Consider the following 20,029-nt stretch of genomic DNA (forward strand, 5'->3'; position numbering starts at 1 on the left):
GACGTCTTTTATGACACTCCTCCTTTGTCTCATTTTGTCCACCAAACGTTTTATACTGTGCGTAAATGAACAAAGGTGATTTTATCTAAGTCTTTTAATGTTTTGCGGCTCCAGACAGATTACTTTTTTGTACTTTTGGTCCAATAGGGCTCTTTCAACATTTCGGTTTGCCGAGCCCTGACTTAGGCCTACTACGCTACTCTACTTTAATGTTAACCCTGTCATTGTGGTGGCATTTGGAGAGCCACGTGTTTTCCGAGGTGGAACCACTGGTAAAAAAAAAAACACATAAATTTGTGCGAATTCCTGGCGGGACTGCCGAATGTCAATAATCCCGATGATTTTTTTGGGATAATCAACACAATGGACTGGTAAAGACCCTCCTAATTGGATGCGTCTTCTACGGCCCACACGCCTTATATTGCCTCATTTGCATAAAGGGGCAATTAAGGGGTAGTTGTCAAAAATAACATTTGAATAAGATGGCTCGGGTGGGGGGCGGGGCTAGCAGGGGACCACCCGTGGAAGTACTTAAAAAAATTTAAAAAAAAATGTGTTTCCAAATATAACATTTGAGAAAGTTGCGGTTAAAAGGAGGGTTGCCAGCTTTGGGGGAGTGAGTGGGCGTGGGGGGTATTTTGTGTGTGTGTGTGTGTGTGTGTGTGTGTGTGTGTGTGTGTGTGTGCGTGTGTGTGTGCGTGCGTGTGTGTGTGTGTGTGCGCACCTCTTCCTCCCCCCGCCCCCGAGCCACTATTGTTGTTGTGCCGCAGCGAGCAGAGCAGTTGGAGTGGAGCTGCCCCACGGACGCACTCTCACGCTGCGAGAACCGGCGCCGAATCCCTGGACCCGAGCTCCCACGCTGCGTGGGCTCCACGTGTGCACGGAGCAAAAAAAAAAACTCCCCGCGGAGCAAAAAAAGTGACGCCAGAAGAAGAAGAAGAAAGCGGTGCGCGTCAAAAACAAAAAAGTGCGCGCCAGCCGAAGGAGGGCGGACTGACCGCCACTCGGACCCGCAGTCACGGCCCGCAAGGACGGATGTAGAAGCCGATGAAGACCCTCAGCCGGTTCTGGTTCTGATGGATCTATAGAGGACGCACGACTACACACTTTTTAGGGACTCCCCGTCAAAATGCGGATTTTAATCCTCGGCCGCCGGCAGCAGAAGTGACAACACGAAGGACTTTAAAGGTGATGATTTGTTTGTTTTTTCCACACAATTTCCTGCGTGTTCCACGATCACGAATCCACTTGAAAGCTTTGCGTGGCGCGGCGTTAATTGTCTTTGCCAACAAACCCAACACACGTCGTGATTTAGACTTTGAACTCCGCTCAGGTCTGCGGACTTTGGACTCTTTGGGAACCTTTCAACACCTCGCAGCCAAAGTTGTTTTGGACATTTGAGGGCCACACTTGGGGGCCCCCTTATTTATTACTACAGTTGTTGATACTTTTTTAATCAAACTTGGATTTAGAACAAATTCCTGTTGTTGGATAATTAATGTCTTTGAGCAACTTTGAAACTGGAGGATTGAAACAGTATCATTTGTCTATGACATTGTTATAAGTACACCTCTGCGCAAAACGGAACCCTATTATTAAAGAAACAAAAAAAGAAAGCAACTTACAACTAGGGATGTCCGATAATGGCTTTTTGCCGATATCCAATATTGTCCAACTCTTTAATTACCGATACCGATATCAACCGATATATGCAGTCGTGAAATTAACACATTATTATGACTAATTTGGAAAACCATGTATGGTGAAGATAAGGTACTTTTAAAAAAAATAATACAATAAGATAACTAAATTAAAAACATTTTCTTGAATAAAAAAAAAAGTAAAACAATATAAAAACAGTTACATAGAAACTAGTAATTAATGAAAATGAGTCAAATTAACTGTTAAAGGTTAGTACTATTAGTGGACCAGCAGCACGCACAATCATGTGTGCTTACGGACTGTATCCCTTGCAGACTGTATTGATATATATTGATATATAATGTAGGAACCAGAATATTGATAACAGAAAGAAATGGGGGGGGGGGGGGGGGGTTGGGTTGGTGCACTAATTGTAAGTGTATCTTGTGTTTTTTATGTTGATTTAATAAAAAACAAAAACAAATAAAAAAACGATACAGATAATAAAAAAAACCGATACCGATAATTACCAATATTACATTTTAACGCATTTATCGGCATATCGACATCCCTACTTACAACAAAAAATATTTTTACCGTTCAAGTATCAAAATGTTCGGCTCGACCGGGAATCGGGAGATCCCCATACAAAATAAAAAATAAATATCCGATATTACCCAGAATCCCCGGTCTTCCGGGTCATTCTCCCCATTGAAAATGAATGGGCCGTTTTTTCGAACTCGCACAATTTCCACGTTTCTCAACCGATTTGAATCCTTCCACCGACCGTCCACACACTCCACTCACCACCATTTTCCAAGTTGAAAAAAATTCCAGGAAATTCCCAGAATTTACGGTTCTCCGAAAGCATTCTTTTCACCTCTTGTTGGAAACTTTTCACCGGCCGCATTTTTCAACCGTTTTTGACCATTCCACCTTCAAAACATGCCTCTTAATGGGGACAACAAAATTACCATTTCTTTCACTGGTTTTCCCCAAATTCCAGGAATTCCAAAATAAATAAATTTAAAACTGTTACGTCAACCGTTTTGAAAAATTCCAACAACAACCCATTCATATCATTTAGGACAATTGTTTTATTAGCTATATTTTTTAAAAATTCCCATTTTTCCCGAAATTCCCAAATTTCTAGGAAATTTTGCGCCTGATTCCGATCTTTCAACCATCACGCCGCTCTTCACATATGTCGAACGCAATAATGTTGTCCCTTTCCCAAAATTCCCGGTTTTCCCGGAATTTCCGGTAATTTTTCGCCGCATTGACAATGAATGGGCATTATACAAATTTTTCATCAGATTTGAACCGTTCCAACACTCACACACTCCACTCACCTTGGACAATCACACTACTATTTTCCAAGTCCAAAAAAATTCCCAGAATTCACGGTTTTCCAAAGCATTCTTTTCACCTCTTCTTGGAAACTTTTCACCGGCCGCATTTTTCAACCGTTTTTGACCATTCCACCTTCAAAACATTCCTCTTAATGGGGACAACTAAACTACAAATTTTCCCCACCCGGTTTTCCCAAAATTCCAAGAATTCCATAATAAATACATTTAAAACTGTTACGTCAACCATTTTGAAAAATTCCAACACCAACCCATCAAGGACAATTGTTTTATTACCTATATTTTCAAAAATTCCCATTTTTTCCGAAATTCCCAAATTTTTAGGAAATTTTGCGCCATCTTTTCAACCTGATTCCAATCTTTCAACCATCAACCATCACACTGCTCTTCACATATGTCGAACGCAAAACATGTTGTCGCTTTCCCAAAATTCCAGATTTTCGCAGAATTTCCGGTAATTTTCTCCCCATTGACAATGAATGGGCATTATACAAATTTTTCATCAGATTTGAACCGTTCCAACATCCACACACTCCACTCACCTTGGACAATCACACTACTATTTTCCAAGTTAAAAACAATTCCCAGAATTCCCGGTTTTCCAAAGCACTCTTTTCACCTCTTCTTGGAAACTTTTCACCAACCACATTTTTCAACCGTTTTTGACCTTTCTACCTTCAAAACATTCCTCTTAATAGGGAAAACCAAACTACTATTTTTCTTTTTGTACAAATTCCACGGTTTTCCCCAAAATTCCAGGAATTCCGAAATACTCATTTAAATTTAAACTGTTACGTCGACCGTTTTGAAAAATTCCAACACCAACCCATTCATATCATCAAGGACAATTGTTTTATTACCTATATTTTCAAAAATTCCCATTTTTTTCCGAAATTCCCAAATTTCTAGGAAATTTTGCGCCATCCTTTCAACCTGATTCCGATCTTTCAACCATCAACCATCACACTGCTCTTCACATATGTCGAACGCAAAACATGTTGTCGCTTTCCCCAAATTCCAGATTTTCGCGGAATTTCCGGTAATTTTCTCCCCATTGACAATGAATGGGCATTATACAAATTTCTCATCAGATTTGAACCGTTCCAACATCCACACACTCCACTCACCTTGGACAATCACACTACCATTTTCCAAGTTCAAAAAAATTCCCCAGAATTCCCTGAATTTCCGGTTTTCCAAAGCACTCTTTTCACCTCTTCTTGGAAACTTTTCACCGGCCACATTTTTCAACCGTTTTTGACCATTCCACCTTCAAAAAATTCCTCTTAATGGGGACAACAAAACTACCATTTTTTCCACCGGCTTTCCCGAAATTCCAGGAATTCAAAATAAATAAATTTAAAACTGTTACGTCAACCGTTTTGAAAAATTCCAACACCAACCCATTCGTATCATCAAGGACAATTGTTTTATTACCTATATTTTCAAAAATTCCCATTTTTCCCGAAATTCCCAAATTTCTACAAAATTTTACGCCATCTTTTCAACCTGATTCCGATCTTTCAACCATCAACCATCACACTGCTCTTCACATATGTCGAACGCAAAACATGTTGTCGCTTTCCCCAAATTCCAGATTTTCACGGAATTTCCGGTAATTTTCTCCCCATTGACAATGAATGGGCATTATACAAATTTCTCATCAGATTTGAACCGTTCCAACATCCACACACTCCACTCACCTTGGACAATCACACTACCATTTTCCAAGTCCAAAAAAATTCCCAGAATTCCCTGAATTCCCGGCTTTCCAAAGCACTCTTTTCACCTCATGATACTGATAAAGCATGTTCCCCGGGGTCACGCCGGGGTCACACCGGCATCGCCCCACTATTTGAGAAAGACTGCAGTAGGCAACAACTCAACGATTCTGGTTCCTGGGATGACAATTCGATTCAGAATTGACTATACTATATATATTCCTCAAACATGTTGAATGTATTCATAATATTGATAAATAAGAATTTTGATTTAGATGTGAACACATTTTTCCAGGGGTAATTTGCTTCTATATTCTATCAGTGATGGAGCAGGAAAGGGCTAGGAATAAGTTTGCAGTGAAATGCTTTAAGATTTAGACTTAGACTTGGACAAACTTTATTGATCCACAAGGGAAATTGTTCCACACAGTAGCTCAGTTACAAAGGATGGAAAGGGTAAGGATGGAAAGGATAATGCAGGTATAAAGTAGACCAAAAATGTACCATAGTAGCAATATAAAATATAACATATATGTAATATTTACATATTATATATACAGGATATAATATATACCGATATATTATATTGTATGATATTTTTTATATAATATGTGCAATATATAACAGATATATAACATTAAGAGGCTCCTTGTCATTCCTTACTGGATCATTCATACATATTGGGGCCACCCATAGATGGCGGGGCCCCGCACACATGCGATCCGAATAAAGCACAACTCAAAACACAAAAATAAAAAGTCAAATATCTGAGGCGGAACGTAATGCAATGTAGTGGCCTAGTGGTTAGAGTGTCCGCCCCTGAGATCGGTAGGTCGTGAGTTCAAACCCCGCGCCGAGTCATACCAAAGACTATAAAAAAAAGGGACCTGTACCTCCCTGCTTGGCACTCAGCATCAAGGGTTGGAATTGGGGGTTAAATCACCCAAAAAAATTATTCCCGGGCGCGGCCACTGCTGCTGCTCACTGCTCCCCTCACCTCCCAGGGGGTGATCAAGGGTGATGGGTCAAATGCAGTTTTCAAATTTCGCCACACCTCGTGTGTGTGTGACAATCGTTGGTACTTTAACTTTTTTATCATTTTTATTAGTTTATATGTCCTCTGCAGTGGGACATTTGTTTGTTGGGGAAAAGAATGACCTTTAATCTGTCCACTACAGAGGACGCTCTCATGAAGTTAAAAAAAAAAAAAAAAGTAACTTGAGTGGTAAAGGTTTAATTCTAAAGGCTTAGTGGCCTTTAGAACATGCGTGTACAGCACCTTTTAGCTCTTATTTCCAAAATTGTGTACACTACTGAATTGGGGTCTTATGGCCACTTATGTGGACACTTATACTGCCATCTGGTGGTGGCAGAAGAGTATAACATACAATGGGAATTTGGAGGGGGAAAAAAAGTGTAAAAATAAGAATTAGCATGTCACTAAACATGAAGTACACGTTTGTGTACTTATGGACTAAGTACATCATATCAAAAGACGATTCTTAGTTTTTATTCTAATTAGGGTCCAATAAGCCCAAATAGCAAATAGAAATAAAAAAAAGCATGTAAACAATAATAATAATAATAGATTTTATTTGTAAAAAACACTTTACATTGAGTAAACAATCTCAAAGTGCTACATCAGGGGTCACCAACCTTTTGAAAGCAAGAGCTACTTCTTGGGTAGTGATTAATGCGAAGGGCTACCAGTTTGATACACACTTAAATAAATTGCCAGAAATAGCCAATTTGCTCAATTTACCTTTAACTCTATGTTATTATTAATAATTAATGATATTTGCACTTAATTGAACGGTTTAAAAGAGGAGAAAACACGAAAAAAAAATGACAATTAAATAGTTTATCCCTTCAATTTCGACTCTTTAAAATTCAAAATTCAACTGAAAAAAAGAAGAGAAAAACTAGCTAATTCGAATCTTTTTGAAAAATTAAAAAAATAATTTATGGAACATCATTAGTAATTTTTCCTGATTAAGATTAATTTTAGAATTTTGATGACATGTTTTAAATAGGTTAAAATCCAATCAACACTTTGTTAGAATATATAACAAATTGGACCAAGCTATATTTCTAACAAAGACAATTCATTATTTCTTCTAGATTTTCCAGGACAAAAATTTTAAAAGAAATTCAAAAGACTTTGAAATAAGATTTAAATTTGATTCTACAGATTTTCTAGATTTGCCCAAGATATTTTTTTTTGAATTTTAATCCATAATAAGTTTGAAGAAATATTTCACAAATATTCTTCGTCGAAAAAACAGACGCTAAAATGAAGAATTAAATTTAAATGTATTTATTATTCTTTACAATAAAAAAAAAATGTACTTGAACATTGATTTAAATTGTCAGGAAAGAAGAGGAAGGAAGTATTTTTTCTCTAAAATTGTCTTTCTGAAAGTTATAAAAAGCAAAGTAAAAAAAATGAATGAATTTATTTAAACAAGTGAAGACCAAGTCTTTAAAATATTTTCTTAGATTTTCAAATTCTATTTGAGTTTTGTCTCTCTTAGAATTAAAAATGTCCGAGCAAAGCGAGACAAGCTTGCTAGTAAATAAATAAAATTAAAAAAATAGAGGCAGCTCACTGGTAAGTGCTGCTATTTGAGCTATTTTTAGAACAGGCCAGCGGGCTACTCATCTGGTCCTTACGGGCTACCTGGTGCCCACGGGCACCGCGTTGGTGACCCCTGTGCTACAGTGTATTTTAAAAAAAAACATAAATAAAAGATAATAAAGAAATAAATAAAATAAAAACTAGAACAGCCAAATAGCTATAACTAGTATGAATATATCTAAAAAAATGCTTCTTTTTTTTTTTTTTTTAAAAAGGGCTTTTAAGCCTTTTTTAAAAGCATCCACAGTCTGTGGTGCCCTCAGGTGGTCGGGGAGAGCGTTCCACAGGACTGGGAGCGGCGGAGCAAGAAAGAACAAACAAACAGCTTAGGCCTTAAGAGGCTAAACTAAGGAGACGTCTTAATTGGCTTGAGGGGGACACTGCAGGACGTTTCCAAGTTGTTGTCCTTTTGTGATAAAAACAAAAAAAACAAAACACGGATTTGCACTTCAGAGAGAAAAAGGGACCGATGAACCCGACTGATAGGACAGGAAGTTCTTCAAGGTTCTGGACGGGAGGCCCCGCGCACACCTCCCCGCGTGTCCACGGCAAGTTTCAAGTGTCCCCACCCCCCCCCCCCCCCCCCCCCCCTCCCCGGGCAGCGAGGCAGGACCGTGTGGGTATGGACACTCGGTGGGGGCGTGTTGCAGGGAGCGATGCTGAGAAACCTTTTTGTTTGTCTTCCCCCGCAGAGGAACATCTTCATCTTCATCGTCAGGGACAACATGTCCGACGTCTGCACGCTCTGTCTGCTGCTGCTCTGCTGCTCCAGCCCGGCGTGGAGCGGCGTCCACCACGGAGGTAGGAGAAAAGGAGCAGGCAGAAGCTGAAGTTTCCCTAGAGTAGTGTTTTTCAACCACTGTGCAGTCTGCTGTGCCGTGGGAGATGATCTCATTTCACCTATTTGGGTTACAAATATTTTTTGCAAACCAGTGCTTGTCTGGAGCTCGGCAGAGTAACCGTGTAATACTCTTCCATATCAGCAGGTAGCTAATTCCTTTGTAGATGTCGGGAACAGCGGGAGGCAGGGTGCAGGTAAAAAGGTGTCTAATGCTTAAACCAAAAAGAAACAAAAGGTGAGTGCCCCTAAGAAAAGGCATTGAAGCTTAGGGAAGGCTATGCAGAACGAGACTAAAACCAAACTAGCTACAAAGTAAACAAAAACAGAATGCTGGACGACTGCAAAGACTTACTGTGGTAGCAAAGACGGCGTCCACAATGTGCATCCGAACATGCCATGACAAATCATGAATTGATTAACGTGGACCCCGACTTAAACAAGTTGAAAAACGTATTAGTGGTCAATTGTACGGAATATGTACTGTACTGTGCAATCTACTAATAAAAGTTTCAATCAATCAATCAATCAATCAACAATGTCCCCACAAAGAAGGATAAAAACGACTGAAATATTCTCGATTGCTAAAACAAAATAGATGCTCAAAGGAAGACATGAAACTGCTACAGGAAAATACAAAAAAAAGAGAAAAAGCTACCAAAATAGGAGCTCAGGACAAGAACTAAAACACTACACACAGGAAAACAGCAAAAAAAAGTCCAAATAAGTCAGGGCGTGATGTGACAGGTGGTGACTTTACACCTACTTTGAGACAAGAGCTATAGTGATGCATGCTTGGTTATGGTTTAAACTAGGGGTCGGCAACCCAAAATGTTGAAAGAGCCATATTGGACCAAAAATACAAAAACAAATCTGTCTGAAGCCCCAAAAAATTAAAAGCCATATTACATACAGATAGTGTACGTGTCATGAGATATAAATTGAATTAAGAGGACTTAAAAGAAGCTAAATGAGCTCAAATATAGCTACAAATGAGGCATAATGATGCAATATGTACATATAGCTAGCCTAAATAGCATGTTAGCATCGATTAGCTTGCAGTCATGCAGTGACCAAATATGTCTGATTAGCACTCCACACAAGTCAATAACATCAACAAAACTCACCTTTGTGCATTTATGCACAACGTTAAAAGTTTGGTGGACAAAATGAGACGGAAAAAGAAGTGGCATAAAACACGTCCTAGAAAGTCGGTGAAAGTTATACATGGAAACCGGGGGTCGGCAACCCGCGGCTCTAGAGCCGCACGCGGCTCTTTAGCGCCGCCCTAGTGGCTCTCTGGAGATTTTTCAAAAATGCATGAAGAATGGAAAAAGATGAGGGGGAAAAAAAAAAATTTTTTTTGTTTTAGTATGGTTTCTGTAGGAGGACAAACATGACACAAACCTCCCTAATTGTTACAAATCACACTGTTTATATTAAACATGCTTCACTGATTTGAGTATTTGGCGAGCGCTGTTTTGTCCTACTCATTTTGGCGGTCCTTGAACTCACCGTATAGTTTGTATACATGTATAACTTTCTCCGACTTCCTAGGACGTGTTTTATGCCACTTCTTTTTCTGTCTCATTTTGTCCACCACGCTTTTAACGTTGTGCGTGAGTGCACAAAGGTGAGTTGTGTTGATGTTATTGACTTGTGTGGAGTGCTAATCAGACATATTTGGTCACTGCATGACTGCAAGCTAATCGATGCTAACATGCTATTTAGGCTAGCTATATGTACATATTGCATCATTATGCCTCATTTGTAGCTATATTTGAGCTCATTTAGTTTCCTTTAAGTCCTCTTAATTAAATCTCATGACACATGTAATATGGCTTTTAATTTTTTGCGGCTCCAGACAGATTTGTTTTTGTATTTTTGGTCCAATATGGCTCTTTCAACATTTTGGGTTGCCGACCCCTGATGTAAACAAACTACGATGAGTTCAAGGACCGCCAAAATTAGTAGGACAAAACGGCGCTCGCCAAATACTCGAATCAGTGAAGCATGTTTAATATAAACAGTGTGCTTTATAACAATTAGGGAGGTTTGTGTCATGTTTGTCCTCCTACAGAAACCATACTAAAACAAAAAATATATTTTTTTCTACTCATCTTTTTCCATTTTTCATACATTGTTGAAAAAGCTCCAGAGAGCCACTAGGGCGGCGCTAAAGAGCCGCAGGTTGCCGACCCCTGGTTTAAGGTCATATCCAACAATATGCGGCTAATCAACGTGTTTATTGTAAACAAATATCGATACGTTGATCAATATTGACCTGAGATGCGAGGAAAAGACACAGAAATAAGGTGGAACGAGCCGACCAATCACAGCCACGCGACTCATCGGGGCTGGGATTGGTGTCCTCGGGCAAGGCACGTCACCCACCTGTCACCCGCACTGCTTTAAATGTAACTTAGATATTGGCTTTCACTACGTGAAGTGCTTGGAGTCACTAGAGAAAAGCGCTATATAAATATAATTCACTTCACAAAGAACAAATACAAAAACTCTTTGATTTCATTGTTTGCTCACGACGAAGGAAGCTAAGAAGCTAATAGTCAACACAGAACACAGAACACAGTACACAGAACACAGAACACAGTACACAGAACACAGAACACAGTACACAGAACACAGAACACAGTACACAGAACACAGAACACAGAACACACAACACAGAACACAGTACACAGAACACAGAACACAGTACACAGAACACAGAACACAGAACACACAACACAGAACACAGTACACAGAACACAGAACACAGAACACAGAACACCCCCAGTGTGTCGCAGGCCTTGTGGTTAGGACGTGATGTCAGCGACATAGTGGTTACAGTGTTGTGGTTACGGTGTACTTTCATGTTGTCATGTAGCGTAGTTTCATGTTGTCATGTTATCATGTAGCGTAGTTTCATGTTGTCATGTAGCATAGTTTCATGTTGTCATGTTATCATGTAGCGTAGTTTCATGTTGTCATGTTGTCATGTACCGTAGTTTCATGTTGTCATGTTATCATGTAGCGTAGTTTCATGTTGTCATGTTGTCATGTACCGTAGTGTCATGTTGTCATGTTATCATGTAGCGTAGTTTCATGTTGTCATGTTATCATGTAGCGTAGTTTTGTGTTGTCATGTTATCATGTAGCATAGTTTCATGTTGTCATGTTATCATGTAGCATAGTTTCATGTTGTCATGTTGTCATGTAGCATAGTTTCATGTTGTCATGTTGCCATGTTGTCATGTCGCGTAGTTTCATGTTGTCATGTTATCATGTAGCATAGTTTCATGTTATCATGTTGTCATGTTGTCATGCAGCATAGTTTCATGTTGTCATGTTGCCATGTTGTCATGTCGCATAGTTTCATGTTGTCATGTTATCATGTAGCATAGTTTCATGTTGTCATTTTATCATGTTATCATGTTGTCATGTAGCGTAGTTTCATGTTGTCATGTTGTCATGTTGTCATGTAGCATAGTGTCATGTTGTCATGTTATCATGTAGCGTAGTTTCATGTTGTCATGTTGTCATGTTATCATGTAGCGTAGTTTCATGTTGTCATGTTATCATGTAGCGTAGTTTCATGTTGTCATGTTATCATGTAGCATAGTTTCATGTTATCATGTTGTCATGTTGTCATGCAGCATAGTTTCATGTTGTCATGTTGCCATGTTGTCATGTCGCATAGTTTCATGTTGTCATGTTATCATGTAGCATAGTTTCATGTTGTCATTTTATCATGTTATCATGTTGTCATGTAGCGTAGTTTCATGTTGTCATGTTGTCATGTTGTCATGTAGCATAGTGTCATGTTGTCATGTTATCATGTAGCGTAGTTTCATGTTGTCATGTTGTCATGTTATCATGTAGCGTAGTTTCATGTTGTCATGTTATCATGTAGCGTAGTTTCATGTTGTCATGTTATCATGTAGCATAGTTTCATGTTGTCATGTTGTCATGTAGCATAGTTTCATGTTGTCATGTTGCCATGTTGTCATGTCGCGTAGTTTCATGTTGTCATGTTATCATGTAGCATAGTTTCATGTTATCATGTTGTCATATTGTCATGCAGCATAGTTTCATGTTGTCATGTTGCCATGTTGTCATGTCGCATAGTTTCATGTTGTCATGTTATCATGTAGCATAGTTTCATGTTGTCATTTTATCATGTTATCATGTTGTCATGTAGCGTAATTTCATGTTGTCATGTTATCATGTAGCATAGTGTCATGTTGTCATGTTATCATGTAGCGTAGTTTCATGTTGTCATGTTATCATGTAGCGTAGTTTCATGTTGTCATGTTATCATGTAGCATAGTTTCATGTTGTCATGTTGTCATGTTGTCATGTAGCATAGTTTCATGTTGTCATGTTGCCATGTCGCGTAGTTTCATGTTGTCATGTTATCATGTAGCATAGTTTCATGTTATCATGTTGTCATGTTGTCATGCAGCATAGTTTCATGTTGTCATGTTGCCATGTTGTCATGTCGCATAGTTTCATGTTGTCATGTTATCATGTAGCATAGTTTCATGTTGTCATTTTATCATGTTATCATGTTGTCATGTAGCGTAGTTTCATGTTGTCATGTTATCATGTTGTCATGTAGCATAGTTTCATGTTGTCATGTTGCCATGTTGTCATGTCGCGTAGTTTTATGTTGTCATGTTATCATGTAGCATAGTTTCATGTTATCATGTTGTCATGTTGTCATGTAGCATAGTTTCATGTTGTCATGTTGCCATGTTGTCATGTCGCGTAGTTTTATGTTGTCATGTTATCATGTAGCATAGTTTCATGTTATCATGTTGTCATGTTGTCATGTAGCATAGTTTCATGTTGTCATGTTGCCATGTTGTCATGTCGCGTAGTTTCATGTTGTCATGTTATCATGTAGCATAGTTTCATGTTGTCATTTTATCATGTTGTCATGTTGTCATGTAGCGTAGTTTCATGTTGTCATGTTGTCATGTTATCATGTAGCATAGTGTCATGTTGTCATGTTATCATGTACCGTAGTTTCATGTTATCACGTTATCATGTTATCATGTTGTCATGTTGTCATGTAGCATAGTTTCATGTTGTCATTTTATCATGTTATCATGTTGTCATGTAGCGTAATTTCATGTTGTCATGTTATCATGTAGCGTAGTTTCATGTTGTCATGTTATCATGTAGCATAGTTTCATGTTGTCATGTTGTCATGTAGCATAGTTTCATGTTGTCATGTTGCCATGTTGTCATGTCGCGTAGTTTCATGTTGTCATGTTATCATGTAGCATAGTTTCATGTTATCATGTTGTCATATTGTCATGCAGCATAGTTTCATGTTGTCATGTTGCCATGTTGTCATGTCGCATAGTTTCATGTTGTCATGTTATCATGTAGCATAGTTTCATGTTGTCATTTTATCATGTTATCATGTTGTCATGTAGCGTAGTTTCATGTTGTCATGTTGTCATGTTATCATGTAGCATAGTGTCATGTTGTCATGTTATCATGTAGCGTAGTTTCATGTTGTCATGTTATCATGTAGCATAGTTTCATGTTGTCATGTTGTCATGTTGTCATGTAGCATAGTTTCATGTTGTCATGTTGCCATGTTGTCATGTCGCGTAGTTTCATGTTGTCATGTTATCATGTAGCATAGTTTCATGTTATCATGTTGTCATGTTGTCATGTAGCATAGTTTCATGTTGTCATGTTGCCATGTTGTCATGTCGCGAAGTTTCATGTTGTCATGTTATCATGTAGCATAGTTTCATGTTGTCATTTTATCATGTTGTCATGTTGTCATGTAGCGTAGTTTCATGTTGTCATGTTGTCATGTTATCATGTAGCATAGTGTCATGTTGTCATGTTATCATGTATCGTAGTTTCATGTTATCACGTTATCATGTTATCATGTTGTCATGTTACCATGTTATCATGTTGTCATGTTATCATGTTGTCATGTTATCATGTTATCATGTAGCGTAGTTTCATGTTGCCATGTTGCCATGTAGCATAGTTCCATGTTGTCATGTTGCCATGTTGTCATGTCGCGTAGTTTCATGTTGTCATGTAGCGTAGTTTCATGTTGTCATGTTATCATGTAGCATAGTTTCATGTTGTCATGTTGCCATGTTGTCATGTCGCGTAGTTTCATGTTGTCATGTTATCATGTAGCATAGTTTCATGTTGTCATTTTATCATGTTGTCATGTAGCGTAGTTTCATGTTGTCATGTTGTCATGTTATCATGTAGCATAGTGTCATGTTGTCATGTTGTCATGTTGTCATGTTATCATGTAGCATAGTTTCATGTTGTCATTTTATCATGTTGTCATGTTGTCATGTAGCGTAGTTTCATGTTGTCATGTTATCATGTAGCATAGTTTCATGTTGTCATTTTATCATGTTGTCATGTTGTCATGTAGCGTAGTTTCATGTTGTCATGTTGTCATGTTATCATGTAGCATAGTGTCATGTTGTCATGTTGTCATGTAGCGTAGTTTCATGTTATCATGTTGTCATGTTGTCATGTTGTCATGTAGCGTAGTTTCATGTTATCATGTTGTCATTTTATCATGTTGTCATGTTGTCATGTAGCGTAGTTTCATGTTGTCATGTTGTCATGTTATCATGTAGCATAGTGTCATGTTGTCATGTTGTCATGTTGTCATGTAGCGTAGTTTCATGTTGTCATGTTGTCATGTTACCATGTAGCATAGTGTCATGTTGTCATGTTGTCATGTTATCATGTAGCATAGTTTCATGTTGTCATTTTATCATGTTGTCATGTTGTCATGTAGCGTAGTTTCATGTTGTCATGTTGTCATGTTATCATGTAGCATAGTGTCATGTTGTCATGTTATCATGTAGCATAGTTTCATGTTGTCATGTTGTCATGTAGCGTAGTTTCATGTTGTCATGTAGTCATGTTGTCATGTAGCGTAGTTTCATGTTATCATGTTGTCATGTTGTCATGTAGCGTAGTTTCATGTTATCATGTTGTCATGTTGTCATGTTGTCATGTAGCGTAGTTTCATGTTATCATGTTGTCATTTTATCATGTTGTCATGTTGTCATGTAGCGTAGTTTCATGTTGTCATGTTGTCATGTTATCATGTAGCATAGTGTCATGTTGTCATGTTGTCATGTAGCATAGTTTCATGTTGTCATTTTATCATGTTGTCATGTAGCGTAGTTTCATGTTGTCATGTTATCATGTAGCATAGTGTCATGTTGTCATGTTATCATGTACCGTAGTTTCATGTTATCACGTTATCATGTTATCATGTTGTCATGTTACCATGTTATCATGTTGTCATGTTATCATGTTATCATGTAGCGTAGTTTCATGTTGTCATGTAACATAGTTTCATGTTATCATGTTGTCAAGTTGTCATGTTATCATGTTATCATGTAGCGTAGTTTCATGTTGTCATGTTGTCATGTTGCGTGGTTTCATGTTGTCATGTTGTCATGTAGCGTAGTTTCATGTTGTCATGTTGTCATGTAGCGTAGTTTCATGTTGTCATGTTGTCATGTAGCGTAGTTTCATGTTGTCATGTTATCATGTAGCGTAGTTTCATGTTGTCATGTTGTCATGTAGCGTAGTTTCATGTTGTCATGTTATCATGTAGCGTAGTTTCATGTTGTCATGTTATCATGTAGCGTAGTTTCATGTTGTCATGTTGTCATGTTTCATGTTGTCATGTTGTCATGTTTCATGTTGTCATGTTGTCATGTTGTCATGTTGTCATGTTGTCATGTAGCATAGTTTCATGTTGTCATGTTGTCCTGTAGCGTAGTTTCATGTTGTCATGTTGTCCTGTAGCGTAGTTTCATGTTGTCATGTTGTCATGTTGTCATGTTTCATGTTGTCATGTTGTCATGTTTTCATGTTGTCATGTTGTCATGTAGCATAGTTTCATGTTGTCATGTTGTCATGTAGCGTAGTTTCATGTTGTCATGTTGTCATGTTGTATTGTAGCGTAGTTTCATGTTGTCATGTAGCGTAGTTTCATGTTGTCATGTTGTCATGTTGTCATGTTGTCATGTTTCATGTTGTCATGTTTCATGTTGTCATGTTGTCATGTTGTCATGTTGTCATGTTTCATGTTGTCATGTTGTCATGTTTCATGTTGTCATGTTGTCATGTTGTCATGTTGTCATGTTGTCATGTTTCATGTTGTCATGTTGTCATGTTGTCATGTTGTCATGTAGCGTAGTTTCATGTTGTCATGTTGTCATGTTATCATGTTGTCATGTTGTCATGTAGCGTAGTTTCATGTTGTCATGTTTCATGTTGTCATGTTGTCATGTTATCATGTTGTTCAGGATGCTGAAAGCTGCAAAATCAATAACTCGTACAGTTTGAGAGCGTGCAGAGACTTTGTTTTTGAGCTTGTGGACGTCCCCTGAAACCTCAACTCTGGCGGTCTTGCGAGAAACACCCTGTGGGCGTTTTGTAGCGCGCGTGCGAGAACTTTCAAGTCAGTCCAAACCTCGGGCGTTTAATACCAGCGCCACCTGTCTGCAAATAAAGACGTCGGAGTAAAATGTTTCATGTTTTGAGTGTGTTTTGAGTGTGGGACACAAAGAAAGTCCAAAGTGTGTTTTGGCGCCGCACACCCGATCTTAAGACGCCTGGAGGCTGGGAAGTGGAAATGTGGCAGCTGCAGAGGAAGAGGAGGAAGAGGCGTGTCTTCATCTTCATTGATGCTTCTGCAGCTACGCCTCAAAGGTGTCAAATAAAGCTTCAAGTTCTTCCATCGCCAGAATAATTAAAGATGTCAGGATGGACTTTTTTTCTTTGCCCTTGATGAAAGACAATATGGCCGCCCGCCCCCACCTGCCCCCACCTGCCCCCACCTGCCCCCACCTGCCCCCAGGTGAGACCAGCAGAGGCTTGTTCCGTCTCAGCCTTATTTACAAGACACAGACCAGTGAAGATGGATCTCACACTGAAGACCAGGACTTTCTACTTCTGCGCTCGCGCATTCCATCCCTGGCCCCGCCCCCCTATCCGAGACGGCGGCGCGCCCTCAGGACCACAAGAAAGAACCGAATGTTTCTTACATCTTTAGTCCGCTTTCAACCATCCAGTTCTTGTTTTTGGTCTGCTGACTGAGACCAGAACTGGAATGAAACTCAAATTTGGATGCGAGGAAAAATGGACCATAAAAAATCTTAGTTTTTTTAGTTTGTAGCAAAAAAAAAAAAAAAAAAATTGCCTGAATTTAATAATAATTTTTTTTTATCATTATTTAAATTATAAGCATTTTTTGACCGACTTGAACCAGTCGTCACTTGGAAAATAAAGTTAAATAAACTCAATAAATAATGAACAGTTTATAAGACACTTTATTCTACAAAACTAAAAATAATAAAACAATTTTAATCAAAATGAGGAATTGCTACAATGAACAGCTTTTCGAAGCAGGCATTATCCCAGCAGGCTCAAGACATTGAAACAACGTTGATAGGTCCTGATGTTGAGCAACTCAAATACAACGTTGAAACAACATGCTTTTTGATGACGTTTAATCAATGTTGGGTTCTGACGGTGATTTGACCATTGAATGACCAACAAGCTTATTTAATGACGTTTAATCAATGTTGGGTTCTGACGTTGATTTGACCATTGAAATTTGGTCATTTTCCCAACCAATATTCTACAACTTAAACCTAACGTTGAAACAACATGCTTTTTGACGAGTTTTAATCAATGTTGGGTTCTGACGGTGATTTGACCATTGAATTTTGGTCATTTTCCCAACCAATATTCGACAACACAAATACAACGTTGAAACAACATGCTTTTTGACGACGTTTAATCAATGTTGGGTTCTGACGTTGATTTGACCATTGAATTTTGGTCATTTTTCCCAACCGATATTCTACAACACATATACAACGTTGAAACAACATGCTTTTTGACGACCTTTAATCAATGTTGGTTTCTCACATTAATTTGAGCATTGAAATTTGCTATTTTCCCAACCAATATTCTACAACACAAATACAACGTTGTTACAACATGCTTTTTGACGACGTTTAATCAATGTTGGGTTTTGACGTTGATTTGTCCATTGAATTTTGGTCATTTTTCCCAACCAACATTGTACAACACAAATACAACGTTGATAGAACATGCTTTTTGACAACGTTTAGTCAATGTTGGGTTCTGACGTTGATTTGACCATTGAATTTTGGTCATTTTCCCAACCAATATTCTACAACTTAACGACGTTTGATGAATGTCGGGTTCTGACGTTGATTTGACCATTGAATGACCAACAAGCTTATTTAACGACGTTTAATCAATGTTGGGTTCTGACGTTGATTTGACCATTGAATGACCAACAAGCTTATTTAACAACGTTTAATCAATGTTGGGTTCTGACGTTGATTTGACCATTGAAATTTGGTCATTTTCTCAACCAATATTCTACAACATAAATACAAGGTTGAAACAACATGCTTTTTGACGACGTTTAATCAATGTTGGGTTCTGACGTTGATTTGTCCATTGAATTTTGGTCATTTTTCCCAACCAATATTCTACAACACAAATAAAACGTTGAAACAACATGCTTTTTGACGACGTTTAATCAATGTTGGGTTCTGACGTTGATTTGACCATTGAAATTTGGTCATTTTCCCAACCAATATTCTACAACTTAAACCTAACGTTGAAACAACATGCTTTTTGACAACTTTTAATCAATGTTGGGTTCTGACAGTGATTTGACCATTGAATTTTGGTCATTTTCCCAACCGATATTCTACAACACATATACAACGTTGAAACAACATGCTTTTTGACGACGTTTAATCTATGTTGGGTTCTGACGTTGATTTGACCATTGAATTTTGGTCATTTTTCCCAACCAACATTGTACAACACAAATACAACGTTGATACAACATGCTTTTTGACAACGTTTAGTCAATGTTGGGTTCTGACGTTGATTTGACCATTGAATTTTGGTCATTTTCCCAACCAATATTCTACAACTTAACGACGTTTGATGAATGTCGGGTTCTGACGTTGATTTGACCATTGAAATTTGGTCATTTTCCCAACCAATATTTTACAACTTAAACCTAGCGTTGAAACAACATGCTTTTTGATGACGTTTAATCAATGTTGGGTTCTCACATTAATCTGACCATTGAAATTTGGTCATTTTCCCAACCAATGTTCTACAACACAAATAAAACGTTGAAACAACATGCTTTTTGACGACGTTTAATCAATGTTGGGTTCTGACGTTGATTTGTCCATTGAATTTTGGTCACTTTCCCAACCAATATTCTACAACCTAAACTTAACGTTGAAACAACATGCTTTTTGACGACGTTTAATCAATGTTGGGTTCTGACGTTGATTTGTCCATTGAATTTTGGTCATTTTCCCAACCAATATTCTACAACACGAATACAACGTTGAAACAACATGCTTTTTGACGACGTTTAATCAATGTCGGGTTCTGACGTTGATCTGACCATTGAATTTTGGTCATTTTCCAACCAGTATTCTACAACACAAACACAACGTTGAAACAACATGCTTTTTGACGATGATTGATGAAAGTTGGGTTCTGACGTTGATTTGACCATTGAATGACCAACATGCTTATTTAACGACGTTTAATCAATGTCGGGTTCTCACATTCATTTGACCATTGAAATTTGCTCATTTCCCAACCAATATTCTACAATATAAATACAACGTTGAAACAACATGCTTTTTGACAACATTTAATCAATGGTCTGACGTTGATCTGACCATTGAATTTTGGTCATTTCCCAACCAAC

General features: G+C 38.1%; 1 protein-coding gene across 1 annotated transcript in view; it reads left to right on the top strand.

Annotated features, from left to right (window-relative positions):
- The first annotated feature begins 783 nt into the window (after positions 1–783).
- The window catches only part of fgfr4 (fibroblast growth factor receptor 4), a 47,299-nt gene continuing 28,053 nt past the window's right edge, over positions 784–20,029 (top strand). The window contains exons 1-2 of the mRNA XM_062049091.1: positions 784–1,188; positions 8,063–8,171. Coding sequence (XP_061905075.1) covers positions 8,096–8,171 — 76 coding nt within the window. The 5' untranslated portion in view covers positions 784–1,188; positions 8,063–8,095. The remainder of the gene's footprint in view (positions 1,189–8,062; positions 8,172–20,029) is intronic.

Source organism: Entelurus aequoreus, linkage group LG05 (assembly GCF_033978785.1).
Source record: "Entelurus aequoreus isolate RoL-2023_Sb linkage group LG05, RoL_Eaeq_v1.1, whole genome shotgun sequence".
Classification (NCBI taxonomy): Eukaryota; Metazoa; Chordata; class Actinopteri; order Syngnathiformes; family Syngnathidae; genus Entelurus; species Entelurus aequoreus.